The sequence below is a fragment of the Loxodonta africana genome, chromosome 4 (assembly GCF_030014295.1).
Source record: "Loxodonta africana isolate mLoxAfr1 chromosome 4, mLoxAfr1.hap2, whole genome shotgun sequence".
Lineage (NCBI taxonomy): Eukaryota > Metazoa > Chordata > Mammalia > Proboscidea > Elephantidae > Loxodonta > Loxodonta africana.
This window is the reverse complement of record NC_087345.1, coordinates 166,255,453-166,274,114: the sequence shown is the minus strand read 5'-3', so window position 1 is coordinate 166,274,114 and position 18,662 is coordinate 166,255,453. Positions and strand designations below refer to the sequence as shown.

General features: G+C 36.5%; 1 protein-coding gene across 3 annotated transcripts in view; it reads left to right on the top strand.

Moving 5' to 3' along the window:
- ARHGAP21 (Rho GTPase activating protein 21) overlaps positions 1–18,662 on the top strand; it is a 173,124-nt gene that overhangs the window by 99,597 nt on the left and 54,865 nt on the right. For all 3 annotated transcript variants that reach the window (XM_010590673.3, XM_023548861.2, XM_023548863.2), the window contains 3 exons: positions 9,329–9,421; positions 14,252–14,330; positions 17,754–17,808. In XM_010590673.3, the coding sequence (XP_010588975.2) occupies positions 9,329–9,421; positions 14,252–14,330; positions 17,754–17,808 (227 nt within the window). The remainder of the gene's footprint in view (positions 1–9,328; positions 9,422–14,251; positions 14,331–17,753; positions 17,809–18,662) is intronic.

Genomic DNA, 18,662 nt, shown 5'->3' with positions numbered 1-18,662 from the left:
TAATCAAACTTGTCAAAACCAAAAATAAAGAGAATTTTAAGAGCAGCTATGGATAAAGGAAAAGTCATCTACAAAGGAGAGTCAGTAAGACTAAGCTTGGGCTAATCAGCAAAAACTATGCAGGCAAGAAGGCAATGGAATGACATATATATAAAGCTTTGAAGGAAAAAAAATTGCCAGCTAAGAATCACATATCCAGCGAAACTATCTTTCAAATATGATGGTGAAATTAGGGCATTTCCAGATAAAAGAAGTTTAGAGAATTTGTAAAAACCAAAGCAAAATTACAAGAAATACTAAAGGGAGTTCTCCGGATAGAAAATCAGTAACATCCGATAACAACCCAAGACTAGAACACGGGACAGAACAACCAGAAGTCAACCCAGACAGGGAAGTCACAAATAAATCAAAGCTAAAACACTGAAAATAAGGAAACAGAGACACCAGTATGTAAAAGACAACAACGTTAAAACAAAAAAGAAGGACTAAATAATATAATCACAGATATTTCATATGGGGAGGAAATCAAAACAATATAAAGAAGAAAGATCAATTTAAACTTAGAAAAATAGGGGTAAATATTATGGAAACTAACAATCTACACATCAAAATAAAAAACAAGAAAAACATAAAGGCTCAGCATATACAAAGTCAACAACAATGAAAAGGATAAAAAGAAAATGCGTAAAGAAAAATGGCTCAGCACAGAAAATTAAGTGGAACAAAGAAACTCAACACACAAAAAAAATGCATCAAAATGACAGTGCTAAACTCATAAAAAAAAAAATTTTTTTTTTTTTTTTTTACCAAAAATTACTGCCGAATGTAAATGGACTAAATGCACCAATCAAGAGACAGAGAGTGGCAGAATGGATTAAAAAAAAAAAAGACCCACCTATATGCTGCCTACGAGAGATACACCTCAAACTTATAGTTACAAACAAACTAAAACTCAAAGGACGGAAAAAATATATCAAGCAAACAACAACCAAAGAAGAGCAGGAGTGGCAATATTAATCTCTAACAAAATAGATTCTAAAGCAAAATCCACCACAAAAGATAGGGAAAGACACTATATAATGATTAAATGGTTAGTATACCAGGAGGACATGACCATAATAGATATATGTGCACCCAGCGACAGGACTCCAAAATACATAAAACAAACTAACAGCGCTGAAAAGAGAAATAGACAGCTCCACAATAATAGTAGGAGACTTCAGCACATCGCTTTTGGTGAAGGACCAGAACATCCAGAAAGAAGCTCAGTAAAGACACAAAAGATCTAAATGCCACAATCAACCAATTTGATCTCACAGACATATGCAGAACACTCCACGCACCAGGAGCGAAGTATAATTTCTTCTCCAATGCACATGGAATGTTCTCCAGAACAGACCACATAATAGGCCATAAAGCAAGCCTTAACAGAATGCAAAACATCAAAATATTACAAAGCATCTTTTCTGACCATAAAGCCATAAAAGTAGAAATCAATAACAGAAAAAGCAAGGAAAAAAAATCAAACACATGAAAACTGAACAACACCTTGCTCAAAAACTACTGGGTTATAAAAATTAAGGACGGAATAAAGAAATACAGACTCAAATGAGAATGAAAACACATTCTACCGGAACCTTTGGGAAACAGCAAAAGTAGTGCTCAGAGGTCAATTTATAACAATAAATCTAAAAAGAAGAAAGGGCCAAAATCAAAACATTAGCCCTACAACTCAAATGAATAGAAAGAGAGCAGCACAAGAAGCCCTTGAGCACCAGAAGAAAGGAAATAATAAAAGTTAGAGTAGAATTAAATGGAATAGAGAAGAACTGAAAGAGTTAACAAGACCAAAAGCTAGTTCTTTGAAAAGATCAACAAAATTAATAACCATTCACCAAAATGACAAAAGAAAAACAGGAGAGGAAGCAAATAACCTGAATAAGAAATGAGATGGGCAATATCACAACAGACCCAAGTGAAATTAAGAGAATCATAACAGAATATAATGAAAAGTTGTACTCTAACAAATTTGAAAACCTAGAGGAAGTGGATAAGTATCTAGAAACACACTCTCTAACTAAACTAACAAAAACAGAGGTAGAAAAATTGAATAAACCTATAACAAAAGAAGAGATTGGAAAGGTAATCAAAAAACTCCTAACAAAAAGGAGCCATGGCCCTGACTACTTCACCAGAGAATTCTACCAAACTTTCAGAGAAGAGTTAACACCACCACTACTAAAGGTATTTTAGAGCATAGAAAAAGATGGAATACTCTCAAACTCATTCTATGAAGCCAGCGTAACTCTGATAACCAAAACTAGGTAAAAAAAAAAAACACCGCAAAAAAGGAAAATTATAGACCAGCATCCCACATGAACATCAACAAAATGCTAGCCAATACAATTCAACAACATATCAAAAGAATAACTCACCATTACCAAGTGGGATTCCTACCAGGTATGCAGGGATGGTTCCACATTAGAAAAACAATCAATGTAATCCATCACATAAATACAACAAAAAACAAGAACTGCATGATCTTGTCAATTGATGCAGAAAAGGAATTTAACAAAGTCCAACACCCATTCATGATAAAAACTCTCAGCAAAATAGAAATAGAAGGGAAATTCCTCAAAATAATAAAGGGCATTTATACAAAGCCAACAGCCAACATCATCCTAAATGGAGAGAGTCTTGAGAACGGGAACCAGAAAAGGATTCCCTTTACCACCACTCTTATTCAACATTTTGCTGGAGGCCCTAGCAGTTAGGCTAGAAAAAGAAATAAAGGGCATCCAGATTAGTAAGGAAGAAGTAAAAATATCCCTATTTGCAGATGATACGATCTTATGCAAGAGAACCCCAAAGAATCCACAAGAAAACTACTAGAACTAATAGAAGAGCTCAGCACAGTATCAGAATACAAGATAAACATAAAAAAATCAGTTGGATTCCTCTACACCAACAAAGAGAACTTTGAAGAGAAAATCACCAAATCAATACCATTTACAGGAGCCCCCAAGAAGATAAAATACTTAGGAATAAATCTAACCAGAGATGTAAAAGACCTATACAAAGAAAACTACAAGACAGTACTGTAAGAAACCAAAAGAGACCTACATAAGTGGAAAAACATAATCTTGCTCATGGATAGGAAGACTCAACATTGTGAAAATGCCAATTCTACCCAAATCCATCTACAGATACAATGCAATCTCCATCTAAATTCCAATGACATTTTTCAAGGAGTTGGAGAAAAAAACAACCAACTTCATATGGAAAGGGAAGAGGCACCGGATAAGTAAAGTGTTACCAAAGAAGAACAAAGTGGGAGGCCTTATACTGCCTGATTTTAGAACCTATTGTACCGCCACAGTAGTCAAAACAGCCTGGTAGTGGTACAACAAGTACATAGATTAGTGGAAGAGGATTGAGAATTCAGATGTAAATTCATCTGCCTATCAGCTGCTGATATTTGACAAAGCCCCAAAGTCCATTAAATGGGAAAAAGACCCTTTAACAAATGGTGCTGGCATAACTGGATATCAATCTGCAAAAAAATGGAACAAGACCCAGACCTCACACCATGCACAAAAACTAACTCAAAATGAATCAAAGACCTAAATGTAAAATCTAAAATGATAAAGATCATGGAAGAAAAAATAGGGACAACACTAAATCAAACCCAGTGCCATCCAGTTGATTCCGACTCATAGCGACCCTATAGGACAGAGTAGAACTGCCCCATAGAGTTTCCAGGGAGCGCCTGGAGGATTTGAACTGTGGACCTTTTGGTTAGCATCCGTAGCACTTAACCACTACACCACCAGGGTTTCCGGGACAACACTAGGAGCCCTAATACATGGCATAAATAGAATGCAAAACATTACTAACAATGTACAAACATCACAAGAGAAACTAGTTAGTGGGAGCTCCTAAAAATCAAACACATATGCTTATCAGAAGACTTCATCCAAGAGTAAAAAGCCAACCTACAGACTGGGAAAAAAATTTTGGCTACAACATATTGGATCAGGGTCTAATCTCTAAAACCTTTAAGATACTGCAAAACCTCAACCACAAAAAGGCAAATAACCCAATTAAAAAATGGCAAAGGATGTGAAGTGCCACATGCTCGTGCAAATGTAAAATGGTACAACCATTTTGGAAAACTATTTGGAAAAAAGCTAGAAATAGACCTACCCGTATGATCCAGCAGTCCCACTTCTTGGAATATATCCTACAGAAATAAGAGCCCTCACACAAATAAATATATGCACACCCATGTTCATTGCAGCGCTGTTCGCAATAGCAAAAAGATGGAAACAACCTAGGTGCCCATCAACAAACTAATGAACAAATTCACACAGTGGTATGCTATGCTACGGTAAAGAACTACGATGAATCTGCAAAACATCTCATAACGTGGAGGAATCTAGAAGGCATTATGCTGAGTTAAATTAGTCACAAAAGGACAAATATTGTATGAGACCGCTATTATAAGAACTCAAGAAAAGGTTTAAACACAGATGAAAACATTCTTTGATGGTTACGAGGGTGGGAGGGAGGGAGATAGACATTCACTAACTAGATTAAAAAAAAATAAAAACTATCTAATAAAAACTAGATAGTAGACAAGAATTAGGTAAAGGGAAGTACAACATACAATACAGGGAAAGTCAGCACCATTGGACTAAACCAAAAGCTAGGGGGTTTCCTGAATACAACCAAATACTTTGAGGGACAGAGTAACAGGGGTGAGGGTCTAGGGACCATGGTTTCAGGGGACTTCTAGGTCAATTGGCATAACAAAGTTCATTAAGGAAATGTTCTGCATTCCACTTTGAAGAGTGGCATCTGAGGTCTTAAAAGCTAGCAAATGGCCATCTCAGATGCATCAATTGGTCCTAACTCATCTGGAGCAAAGGAGAATGAAAACCACCAAAGACACACAGGAAATATTAGCCCAAGAGACAGGAAGGGTCACATAAACCGGAGACTCCATCAGCCTGAGACCAGAAGAACTACATGCTATCTGGCTACCACCAGTGACCGCCCTGACAGAGAACACAACAGAGAGTCCCTGATGGAGCAGGAGAAAACTGGTGTGCAGAACTCACATTCTAGTAAAAATACCAGACTTAATGGTCTGAGACTATAGGAACCCCAGAAGACTTGGCCTCTGGACTCTCTGTTAACCCAGAGCTAAAACCATTCCCAAAGCGCACTCTTCAGACAAAGATTAGACTGGACTATAAGACATAAAATGATACTGGTAAAGAGTGTGCTTCTTAGTTCAAGTAGATACATGAGACTAAATGGGCAGTTCCTGTCTGTAGGCGAGGTGAGAAGGCAGAAAAGGACAGAAGCTGTTTGAATGGACATGGGAAATCTGGGTTAGAAAGGAGGAATGTGCTGTCACATTATAGAGAGAGCAGCTAGGGTCACATAACAATGTGTGCATAAATTTTTGTACGAGAAACTAACTTGAACTCTAAGCTTTCACATAAAGTACAATTAAAAAAATTACTGAAAAAAAATAAGTGGTTACAACAGTATATTCACTGGGAACTGCCAGAAATTCAAGCTGAATTCAGAAGAGGATATGGAACGGGGCATATCGTTGCTGATGTCAGATGGATCCTGGCCGAAAGCGGTGAATACCAGAAAGATGTTACCAGCGTTTCATTGACTATGAAAGTCGTTCAACTGTGTGGATTATAACAAATCATGCATAACATTGTGAAGAATGGGAATTCTAGAATACTTAATTGTGTTTGTGTGGAACCCGGACTCAGACCAAGAGGCAGTTGTTTGGACAGAACAAGGGGATACAGCGTGGCTTAAAGTCAGAAAAGGTATGCATCAGAGTTGTATCCTTTCACCATACTTATTCAGTATGTATGCTGAGCAAATAATTGAAGAAGCTGAACTATATGAAGAAGAATGTGGCATCAGGATTGGAGGAAGACTCATTAACAACCTGCCATATGCAGGTGACACAACCTTGCTCATTGAAAGCAAAGAGGACTTAAAGCACTTACTGATGAAAATCAAAGACCACAGCCTTCAGTATAGATTACAGCTCAACATAAAACAGAAATCCTCACAACTGGGCCATTAAGCAACATCATGATAAACGGAGAAAAGATTGAAGTTGTCAAGGATTTCATTTTGATTGGATCCTTAATCAACGCCCATGGAAGCAGCAGCCAAGAAATCAGAGGACACATTGCATTGGCCAAACTGCTGCAAGAGATCCCTTTAAAGCATTAAAAAGCAATGATGTCACTCTAAGGACTAAGGTATGGCAGACTCAAGCCATGGTGTTTTCATTTGCCTTGTATGCATGTGAAAGGTGGACAGTGAATAAGGAAGACCGAAGAAGAATTGTTGCGTTTGAATTATGGTGTTGTCAAAGAATATTGAATATAACATGGACTGCCAGAAGAATGAACAAATCTGCCTTGGAAGAAATACAGCCAGAATCCTCATTAGAAGCAAGAATGACGAGACTAAGTCTTACAGACTTTGGATGTGTTATCAAAAGGGACCAGTCCCTGGACAAGGACATCATGCTTGGTAAATAGAGAGAGGGTCAATGAAAAAGAGGAAGTCCCTGGATGAGATGAATTGACACAGTGGTTGTAACAATAGGCTCAAATACAGTAAGGATTGTGAGGATGGCACAGTGTTTCTTCTGCTGTACATAGGGTCACTATGGGTCGGAATCGACTCAACAGCAGCTAACAACAGTTTTGTAATGCTCGTCTTGAAAGATTGTTGTGAGAATTAAACTAAATAGTAAATGTGTTCATTTGTTGAATAATTATTTATTGAATACCTGTTCTGTACCAGGCCTTATTCTAGGTGCTGTGGATATCAGCAAACGACAGAATACCTGCTTTTCCTTTTAGTGGCAAATATGCAAGCAAATAAAAATAAAATTTTAGGAAGTGAGTGATAAGTTCTATGATGAAAAATAAAGCTCGGTACATAGTATAAATTTCTGCCCAATATTTTATTATAATTTTCAAAGTATAGCAAACACCTGTATACCCGTGTACTGTCCATCTAGTTTATTAAGAGTTTGCTATATTTACGTATCTACCCATCTGCATGTCTGTGTGTGCATGTATCTCGGTTTATTTTTTTTCCTGAACTATTTGAAAATAAGTTGTCTTACCGTTACAATTAATCCCTAAATGCTTCAGCAAACATCTCTTAAGAATTAAGACATTCATCTATATAGTAGAGATCTAACAAACATTCTTTCTAAGCATCACGTAAATAGCAGTCATGGCTATCAATCATTAAAAAAATAAATAAAACCAAAAGCCACTGCCCTTGAGTTGATTCCGACTCATGGTGACCCTATTGGACAGAGTAGAACTGCCCCGTAGGTTTCCCAGACTGTAATCCTTATGGAAGCAGACTGCCACATCTGTCTCCTGTGGAGTGGCTGGTGAGTTGTGAACCGCTGACCTTTAGGTTAGCAGCCAAGCGCTTTGACCACCGCACCATCAGGGCTTCTCTATCAGTCATAGCTAACCAAAATGAACATCACAATTTATAATATTTTCATGTCATCCGAATGCAGAGAGAAAGTCTTATTAATCAAGTTTCTTTGGGAACATGTCTATGGTTGTGAAAATTAGATAATAGATATTATGCACACATAGGTTGGAATCGACTTGAGAACCACTAACAACAACAGATATTTTACAGGGGTGTTTTTATAACTCTCAGGTTTTTAATTCCTGAAAACATAAAAACATGACACTGGCCCTCCTCTGAGCAGGATGCAAGGAAGAGTGGAAATATACCTTTACTGAGGACTTGCACTACTCACATGCTGTGCTAAGTGGTTTCATGTGTTGTATCAGTTAGTCTTCATAGAACCCTTCAAGAATGTAAAAATATGGAATAATTATCTCTATATTTTAGAGGAAAGTGAGTTTCTCAAGTTTACTTAATTATAACTGGACTATCAAGTGGCAGAACAAGGATTTGAATCCATACGTAGTGGCTTCTAAAGCATAAGCAGTTTCTCCTGTACCCCACCGCTTTTTAAGGAACTGAGTTAGCCATTCATTGCTTTAGAGGGCTTCTCTGAGAGTAAATAGCTAAGAATGTGAGGAGAGCTACGTACTCTCCTTTGTTGAGCCTCCTTTGTGCATTATATGGCAATAATTATGAATTCTTTATATTTGACAGTCATTTTCTGCCCAGTATTGCTATTTAAGAAGTATTATTATATTACTTCATGCATGTATATACCTTATTTTCTCAGTTCTTCTTTAAGAGTCAGGGCTATGTCTTCTACTTCAGTGATTCTCAAATTTGAATGTGTATCAGAAATACCTCAGATTTTCTGATTCATTAGGTCTGGGGTGGAGCCCACAGATCTGCGTTTCTAAAATATTCCCAGGTGATACTGATTCTGCTGGCCTGGGGGCCATAATCTGAGCAACCACTGTCTACCTTTCCCAGCCCCCCATACCACCCATGATACTTATCGTCATCCTTATTACTAGCTTAAATGTGAATCTTTGGCTTTTATTTTACTGAAGCTGATAGTTCTCAAATTTTGGTGTGTATGAGGATCACCTGGGAAACATGTTGAAACAGCAGATTTCTGGGTTGGCCCTCAAAACATTCATTTTTTAAGTAAGCACATTAGATGTTAATTCAGATGATCCTTGAACCACCGTTTAGGAAATATTGACTTACACAATTGATCATGCGCTCCTCATTGCCCATGGCTGTATTTGTCTCTGATTATTTTTTATACTATGCTGTCATTCTTTGTTCCTATGCCTCTCTCCTACCAGAGTCCCTCAAGAATAAAGACTACCTATGTCTTCTTCTGTTGTATCTTAATGCTTAGCACAATGCCAGTATTAAAAAGTAATAGAGTAAGCACCACCTGTGGAGTCAGTTTTGGGACTTACTATGTGACCTTTGAAAACTTAAGTACTCTCGCTAAGCCTCAATTTCCCCTTTATGCAATGGTGATAGTAATACTTATTGGCTATAGGAACTAGTTCTAAGGTATGTAAGGTATTTAGCATAGTACCTGACAAAATGTACCCAGTAAATGGAAACCATTACTATTGTTACTGTTGTCGTATTGCAGTGGAAGAAACAAAATAAATGTGTGAATTAATAAAAACCCCTAAATTATAATTTTAGCATTAAAATGTAGGATATGTGTTTAAAACTTCATAAATTTTTGCTTAATTATTTCAATTATATTTCGTATTTTGGTATTTTAATAAAGTATTGCGAAGTAAAATCAAATTGGACCTTTTCTCTCTCACAGGAAAACAAAGAAACCACTTGGAACCAATGGATACCATATTTGTTAAACAAGTTAAAGAAGGAGGACCTGCTTTTGAAGCTGGATTATGCACAGGTGCTAATATTCTTCTTTAAATACCAACACTTTCTAATTCCTTTCTCATATCATTTCTTCCTTCTTCTGTATTTAATGTTCATATTTCTTCCTTTTCTGTTTCTCCGTTTTTCTTTTCATCTGTAATTACTATTTTTGAGACCCAGTTACTTATATGTTTAATACCCACCCACATAGATTGGTTTGAATAGAAATGATATAATATAAATGGATAAACTGTGGACATTTAAAGTTATCATACAGATTACAGACTCTTAGAATTGTTTTTCTGCAATTAGAAAGTTCTTTTAAAGAATCTGTTTTGTGTATATTTAATTTTGACAAAGGGTCACAAAAAAAGCAAAATGATGAAGTTATTTATTGATGTAATTGAAATAATTTTGGATTTCCAAGTTCTAGAAGTACCTTATCGCCAGAGTGAATATTTGCCCACAGAGTGGGTTAAGTCTCCAACACAATGCAAGCAGAGTCATTTGTAGGTATCAATGGATGTGGCCTGATTTGCTGGAAATAGTAGCTTTTTGTTGTAAAATATTTTGTGATGTTAATAAAAATGAAGTATAATGACTACTAAGGGGAGATTTGGTTTAGATTAATGCATATTCTAAAATAGTTATTCTTTGGTCTTATTTTTAAACATGAAACAATTTCAAATGGAAATTAGTGAAAAACACTTTTACTACCTTTTGAATAAGGTGTTGTATTTTCAGCTACAAATATAAGTAGTTAAGTGTTATGGCTGAGCTTTATTAGGCTGCACTGTTAATTTATTACTTATCTTAATTAATTTTTGTCATACCTGAAGTAAACCAGGTTTGTATAACATTAGTATGTATGATATGTGTATTAATGTACATATGGGATTCCATTACATAGAATCCATCCATCATTTCCTAAGCCTCACAAGGTTGAGAAGATGAAGTAGAGATGCTGTGACTAGGCATACAAAAAGTAATTTTTTTTCCTATTTTCCTCTTTCCCCTTGTCCTTTCTCTCTTTTCCTTTGTATCCCTGTGACTTTTTTGAGTAATCCAAGTCTCCTTTTCCCCAGTAAAATAAAGGACAATTTAATATGTATAATGTTAAAAGCATGCATACTCATATTTAAGTTCTGTAGTACAACACTAACCAATAAGCTAAACAGATTGAGAGTACAGGCATACCTCCTTTTATTGCTCTTTGCGGATATTACATTTTTTACAAATTGAAAGTTTGTGGCAACCTTCCTTTGAGCAAGTCTGTTGGCATTATTTTTCCAACAGCATGTGCTCACTTTGTGTCTCTGTGTCACATTTGGTAATTCTCGCAATATTTCAAACTTTTTCATTATTATATCTGTTATGGTGATCAGTGATCTTTGGTGTTACTATTGTAATTGTTTTTGGGTGCCACAAACTGTGTCCATATAAGACTGTGAACTTAATTGATAAATGTTGTGTGAGTTTTGACTGCTGCACGGACTGGCTATTCCTCCATCTTTCTCACTCTCCTTGGACTTCCCTATTCTTGGAGACACGACAGTATTGAAATGGTTGTTGTTGTTGTTAGGTGACATTGAGTCAGTTTCGACTCATAGTGACCCTATGTACAACAGAACAAAACACTGCCTGGTCCTGCGCCATCCTCATGATCGTTGTTATGCTTGATCCCATTGTTGCAGCCACTCTGTCAGTCCATCAAGCTAAGGGTCTTCCTCTTTTTTGCTGACCCTCTGCTTTACCAAGCATGATGTCCTTCTCCAGGGACTGGTCCTTCCTAATAACATGTCCAAAGTATGTGAGTCAAAGTCTCACTGTCCTTGAAATTAGGCCAATTAATAACCGTACCATGACCTCTAAGTGTTCAGGTGAAAGGAAGAGTTGCACATCTCTCACTTTAAATCAAAAGCTTTTAGAAATGATTAGCTTAGTGAGGAAGGCACGTCAAAAGCTGAGAAAGGCCAAAAGCTAGGCTTCTAGCGCCAAACTTAGCCAAGTTGCGAATGCAAAGGAAATGTTATTAAAGGAAATTAAAAGTGCTAGTCCAGCGAACATACAAGTGATAAGACAGTGAAACAGCCTCATTGCTGATGTGGAGAAAGTTTTAGTGGTCTGGATAGAAGATGAAACCAGCCACAACATTCACTTGAGCCAAAGCCTAAACCAGAGCAAAGCCCCAACTATCCTCAATTCGATGAAGGCTGAGAGAGGAGAAAGCTGCAGAAAAAAAAGTTTGAAGCTAGTAGAGGTTGGTTCGTGAGGTTTAAGGAAAGGAGCTGTCTCCATAACATAAAAGTGCGAGGTGAGGCAGCAAGTGCTGCTGTAGAAGCTGCAGCAACTTATCCAGAAGGTCCAGCTAAGGTAATGGATGAAGGCGGCTACAGCAATCAACAGATTATCAGCGTGGATGAAACAGCCTTACACTGGAAGAAGACGCCATCTAGGACTTTCATAGCAGGACAGGAGAAATCAATGGCTGGCCTCAAAGCTTCAAAGGACAGGCTGACTCCCTCGTTAGGGGCCAATGCAGCTGGTGACTTTTAAGTTGAAGCCAGTGCTCATTCATTTACCATTCCAGAAATCCTAGGGCCTTTAAGAATGATGCTAAATATGCTCTGCCTGTGCTCTGTAAATGGAATGACAAAGCCTGGATGACAGCATATCTGTTTACAACATGGTTTACTGAATAATTTAAGCCCACTGTTGAGACCCATTGCTCAGAAAAAAAGATTCCTTTCAAAATATTACTGCCCATTGACAGTGCACCTGATCACCCAAGAGCTCTGATGGAAATGTGCAAGGAGATTAATGTTTTCATGCCTGCTAACACAACATCCATTCTATAGCCCATGAATCAAGGAGTAATTTCAATTCTCAAGCTTTATTATTTAAGAAATGCATTTTGTAAGGCTATACATTTGGAAACCCTGGTGGCGTAGTGGTAAAGTGCTACGGCTGCTAACCAAAGAGTTGGCAGTTCGAATCTGCCAGGCGCTCCTTGGTAACTCTATGGGGCAGTTCTACTCTGTCCTATAGCGTCGCTATGAGTCAGAATCAACTCGACGGCACTGGGTTTTTTTTTTTTTTTTTTAAGGCTATAGCTGCCATAGATAGTGGTTCCTCTGATGGATCTGGGCAAAGTAAATTGAAAACTTCTAGAAATGATTCACCATTTTAGATGCCATTAAGAACACTGGTAATTCATGGGAGGAGGTCAAAATACCGACATTAACAGGAGTTTGGAAAAAGTTGATTCCAACCCTGATGCAAGACTTCAAAGGGTTTAAGACTTCAGTGGAGGAAGTAACTACAGATATGGTGGAAATAGCAGGAGAACTACAATTAGAAGTGGAGCCTGAAGATGTTACTGAATTGCTACAGTCTCATGATAAAACTTTATCAGATGAGGAGTTGCTTCTTATGGATGAGCAGAGAAAGTGGTTTCTTGAAGTGGAATCTACCTCTTGAAGATGCTGTGAACATTGTTGAAATGGCAACAAAGGATTTAGAATATTTAGAATATTCCATAAACTTAGTTGATAAAGCAGTGGCAAGGTTTGAGAGGATTGACCCCAGTTTAGAAAGAAGTTCTAATGTGGGTAAAATGCTATCAAACAGCATTGCATGCTATAGAGGAATCTTTCGGGAAAGGAAGAGTCAATCGATGTGGCAAACTTCATTGTTGTCTTATTTGAAGAAATGGCCACAGCCACCCCAACCTTCAGCAACCACCACCCTGATCAGTCAGCAGCCATAAACATCAAGGCAAGATCCTCCACTAGCAAAAGATGATGACTCACTGAAGGCTCAGATGATGGTTAGCATTTTTTAGCAATAATGTATTTTTAAATGTATGTACTTTTTTTTTTTTAGGCATAATGTTTTTGCATACTTAATAGACTACAGTGTGGGTGTGAACATAACTCCTATATGCACTGAGAAACCAAGAAAAGTGTGACTCTCTTTATTGTGATATTTGCTTTATTGTTATCTGGAACTAAACCCACAATATCTCTGAGGTATGCCTGTATACTACAAGGAGATCAGCTGGACTCAAGTTAGAGGACAGTGAAGAAATAAAAATAATAAACAGTTTAAGCCTGTTGAGTAATGTCCTCTAACAATAAGGAAAGAAGTTCTGGTCGCATAGTGGTAAAGTGCTCGGCTGCTAACCAAAAGGTCTGCAGTTAGAACCCACCAGCATCTCCTCAGAAGAAAGAAGTTACAGCCTGCTTCCTAAAGATTAGAGCCTTGGGAGCACTAAGGGGCAGTTCTACCCTGTCCTATAGGGCCACTTTGAGTTAGAATCCACACAGTGGCAATGGGTTTATCAGTAAGGATAGGGTAAATGGAAGAATAACTTAGTTGTTCTACAGCTCAGAAAACAGTGTATAGGGTCATAAAAAATATTACTCTGGTCACCTGGTAACTACAACTTTTGAGGTTCTAAATTGGTAAATGACTGAAACTCTCATTTAGAACATGGGTGTATTTCATTAGAAGCTGGATATATTAAGACAGATTTATTTTTGTAAAATGAAACCAAACTGAACCCGTTGCCATGGGTTTGATTCTGACTCTTAGCGACCCTCTAGGACAGAGTAGAACTGCCCCATAGGGTTTCCAAGGAGCAGCTGGTGGATTCAAACTGCCAACCATTTGGTTAGCAGCCAAGCTCTTAACCATTGCGCCACCAGGGTTCCATTTTTGTAAAAGGTACTTATAAAAACTAATTAGCAAGAGTATATTAAAGATAAGTACATTACTCAAGAAGTATTTTAAAAGTATGCATAAGTGACTTTCTTTAGGATTTCCTCACGTCTGTGCTTTTTTTTTTTACTCTTCTTTGAAGGTGACCGAATTATAAAAGTCAATGGAGAAAGTGTTATTGGAAAGACCTATTCTCAAGTAATTGCTTTAATTCAGAACAGGTAAGATTCTTGAAACATGATTAATTTTGGACAAAGATGGGTTTTGTAAAGTAATAGAGCAAGAAGATTTAATACAATATTGTATTCCTGTAAGGAACTGGTGAGGAGCCCTGGTGGCACAGTGGTTCAGCACTCAGTTTGAACCTGTGAACATTTACAGCCTTGGAAATCCTAGGGGCAGTTCTACTATATCCTACAGGGTTGCTACCAGTCGATCAGTCGGAATCTATTCGATGGCAATGGGTTTGGTTTTTGGGTTTAAGGAACTGGTGCGATGTGGAAACGTACTTAACATATCATTCAGAGTTGCCAGGATTCAGACTACTTGAGGATAGCTTAGTTGGTGGCTTTGCTTTGGCAGATTTAGCAGATCTGAGATTAAAATCATTTAGGGTCTGAGCCACACGTTAGATTTTATTTTAGATTTCCCCCTTTTATTTGAATAATAGAGTGTATAATTGGTTTACAATATGTATATAAATTTATAAATAAATACATTTATAGTTGATTTTAAAACTTCTTTCTAAGATATGTTATCTTTTTTTCCTTGTTTTATTGTTGTAAAAATATGTATAACACCACCTTTGCCAATTCAACATTTTTGAGGTATGCAGTATAGTGACATCAATTCCATTAATCATGTTGTGTAACCATGACCCATAATCCTTGCCAAATTTTCCATCACCGTTAACGGAAACTCAGTGCTTCCTAAACACTGACTCCCCTTTTCCCCCTACCTCCCACCCTGGTAACCACTCATAAACTTTGGTCTCTGTACCTTTGCCTGTTCATGTTATTTCGTATAAGTGAAATCATACATTTGTCCTTTTGTGATCACTCAGCATAATGCTTTCAAGTCTCATCTGTCTTGTAGCTTGTATCAGGACTTCATTTCTCTAAGATATGTTATCTTTAAGTATCTTTTAAATATTCTTCTTAGCTCAAATTTATTAATTTGTCTTAACCAAGACAGTAAAGAATTTTCTTTTAATCCAATTTTCCACCCACACTTTACAGAAGGATAGAGTGTTGGACTTTAAGGGTAAATAAGTATTTAGAGAGCAACAATCTATGGGACCTCAAAGATAATTTAGTCCTTCTCTCTATCACATACCAAAAATTTTAAAAAGAAAATTACAAATAAAGGAAGTAAAAGAGGTCTCGTATTGAATTTCTGTCAAGACTGATCCTAAAATTTGGGGTCTGATTTCCGGACCATCACTCTACTGTAAGAAGCTCTTCCAAGATTTAAGTATACTAACTTCTGGATTACACATTGCTTTATATTAGTCACACCTACCTGTTAAACTGAAGCTTATTTTTTTGACGATTTTTATCAAGCTTCTCTAACCATGTCTGAAGCAGTTCATGCTATAATCTATTTATGTTAATGCCCTAACTCATTGTCATTTTTTGGCAATTAAGTGACATAAACAACTAAACCCATTGACATCGAGTCAATTCCGACTTATAGCAACCCTATAGGACGGAGTGGAACTGCCTCATAGCATTTCCAAGGAGTGGCTGGTGGGTTCGAACTGCTGACCTTTTTGTGAGCAGCTGAGCTTTTAAGCACCGCACCAAAAAAAAAAAAAAGCCAAACCCACTGCTGCCAAGTCGATTCCGACTTATAGTGACCCTATAGGACAGAGTAGAACTACCCCATAGGGTTCCCAAGGAGCACTGGTGGGTTCGAACTGCCAACCTTTTGGTTAGCAGCCATAGCTCTTAACCATTACGCCACCACCAGGGCTCCTTGAATGGCATAATCATGATTTATTGACATCAGAGTATTCTCTTTATAGTTTTAATGTTTAATGAGGTTCTTAGAGAAAACGAATTTTAAATCTTACCCCTAATGCTGGATTCTTGGTGCTCCTGACAGTGGTACCTATTTGAACTTAAAGTATTGAGGAGACTTGGGTACTGGTGATGAAGTGAAAGCCTCTCTAAGGGTTAGCTGGAGATCCACCTAAATTTTATTTTCCTCAAAATAAATGACCTCATCAGAAATATACCCATGTGTTTTGTCAGCCAGTACTTTTAAGGAATTTTTGTGTATTTGTTAGCATCTCTTCTTGAAAAATATTACTTTTCCAAGTAACCATAACTTAATCTTTGCTTTCCTTGAAATCTGCATTAATTTTTTTTTGTTACTGGTGCAGTTCGTCTTTCAGAGTAATAACTCTTCAGAATTTTTCAAGCATTAAAGCAGTTTGAAAAATAGAGAAATACTGTTTTTCATTCTCTTATTTTCTTTTAAAAAACTGTGTTCCTTTTGTCTGCAGTTGGTAGCAAATGGATAATGCAGCACAAAGCCATTGAGATTCTGCAGTGTATTAATGTAAAAATGTATCCTTGCAGAAGAATTTATCTAAGCATCAGTATGTATTATCTACCAACTCTAAATATTGAAATACAAGTACCTACATATTTGACTAGTTAAATTTATTTGAACCTGTGGTTCTTAATGGTTTGCCTTTCTCTCAGCATTTATAAACCTAAAAATAGGGGTTCAAATCTGTCAAAAACAGATGTAGTAGATTGCTAGATTTTGGTTTTTTTTTTTTTTTTTGCTGTTGTTGTTGTTTGATTGTTTCTTAATGTCTTGATTGTATTGGGGGAAAATCTGATATACTTAGATTAGATATTGAAGCACTTGATGGAGATAGTACCACTAACCTTGCTATATCTAAGTATAATCTAATCCCAGATCACCGGGTTCAATTTTTTAAACCAAGAAAAAATTTACCTGTTACTTTCAACTGGAAATTAACAATGCAATAATAAAACAAGACTTTAAGTTGTTCCTATAAGATTCTACAATTAAATCATAAAGAAGAAAGCAAGTAGTTGAGATGCTATATAGATTTTTAAAATAAAGAGTCATTTCAGTAATTGTGATAGTGAACTCTGATTTCTTTTTCCTCTGAGATCAAGAGGGAATATTTCAAAATTAGGATTTTAGTATTATTTAAAATGTTAAACTTGAGGGTTCTTTGATTATTTTTATGCTGATGAATTTTAAACTTGATAAACAGAATATATGATAAAAATCTTTAATTTGTTTTGTGACTTAAAGTGAAATAGTAATTATATATTGATGTCATGAGTTTTGTTCTGGGACTATTTAATATAAGTAACATACTTTATATTTCTAAGTTAGAAACATGTTATGAAGATTTGACTGATTCTGAATAGCATAAAAATATGGCACGGTGTCCTCTTTTGTACATAACTAGCTTATGTCTCTAAAAGTGACTTCTTTTTATCCTGATGATTTGGATCTGAAAAGTAAAGATTTAAGAAAACCAAAAATTAAACAGTTCTTAAAAAAGAGCTTCTGAGTTGGCTGTTTTTCTTTTATGTCTTTGTTATACACTTCCACCTTCCCTAAAATAGTGTGTATATGTTCAATTTTAGTGATACAACGTTGGAACTTAGTGTTATGCCAAAAGATGAAGACATTCTCCAAGTGGTAAGCTTTATTCAAATATAAGAGTTATTTTACAGTCATGAATGCTCATGAAAATTCTTTTGAATTTTTAGAAAAAAATCTCTGGTTCATTTAGCAGAGTAAGGAATTCTCTACATTTAAAAAAAATTGTTAATTTTTACAATTAAGTGACATGTGAATGCTTTATTGATTCCACTGTGAACTCTTTGAATGTTGTCACTTAGGATGAGATTCCTAAAGAGTTGGCTGTCACAATTTTGCATTCTAGGTAGTTCTTTAACCAAAAGCCAGAAGCCAGAGTATAAGTTTATAAACCAGGCATTAGAATTTTTTTTGTTTTTGATGAAAATATACATAGCAGATCATACTCCCATTCAACAATTTCTAGATGTACAGTTCAGTGACAGTTGTTACATTCTTCTCATTGTGTCACCATTCTTGCTATCTCTCCCTGTATTATTTCATCACCATTGACTTAGACTCACCTCTCAATAAACTACTCATCTATGCTTTAGAGTTACTGTTGTCAGTTTGATCTCATATAGATAATTCTTTAAAAGAGTGTGGTGCCCAAGATAAACATTCTTTACTAATTCAGCTAAAGTGTTGTTTAGTTTGAAGATGTCTTCAGGGCATAGTTTCATTCAAGGTTCAAAAATTTTCTCAGGGTTACAGACTCAGGAGTTCTTCCAGCCTAAATGGGTCCAGTAAGTCTGGATTCTATAAGAAATTTCCAATTCTGTTCCACCTTTTTCCCCTTTTGATCAGAATTCATCTATTAACTCCTTGATCAAAGTGTTCAGTAATGGTAGCTAGGCACCATCCATTTCTGGTCTCCCGGCAAAGGAAGCAGTAATTCATAGAGGTAGGTAGAC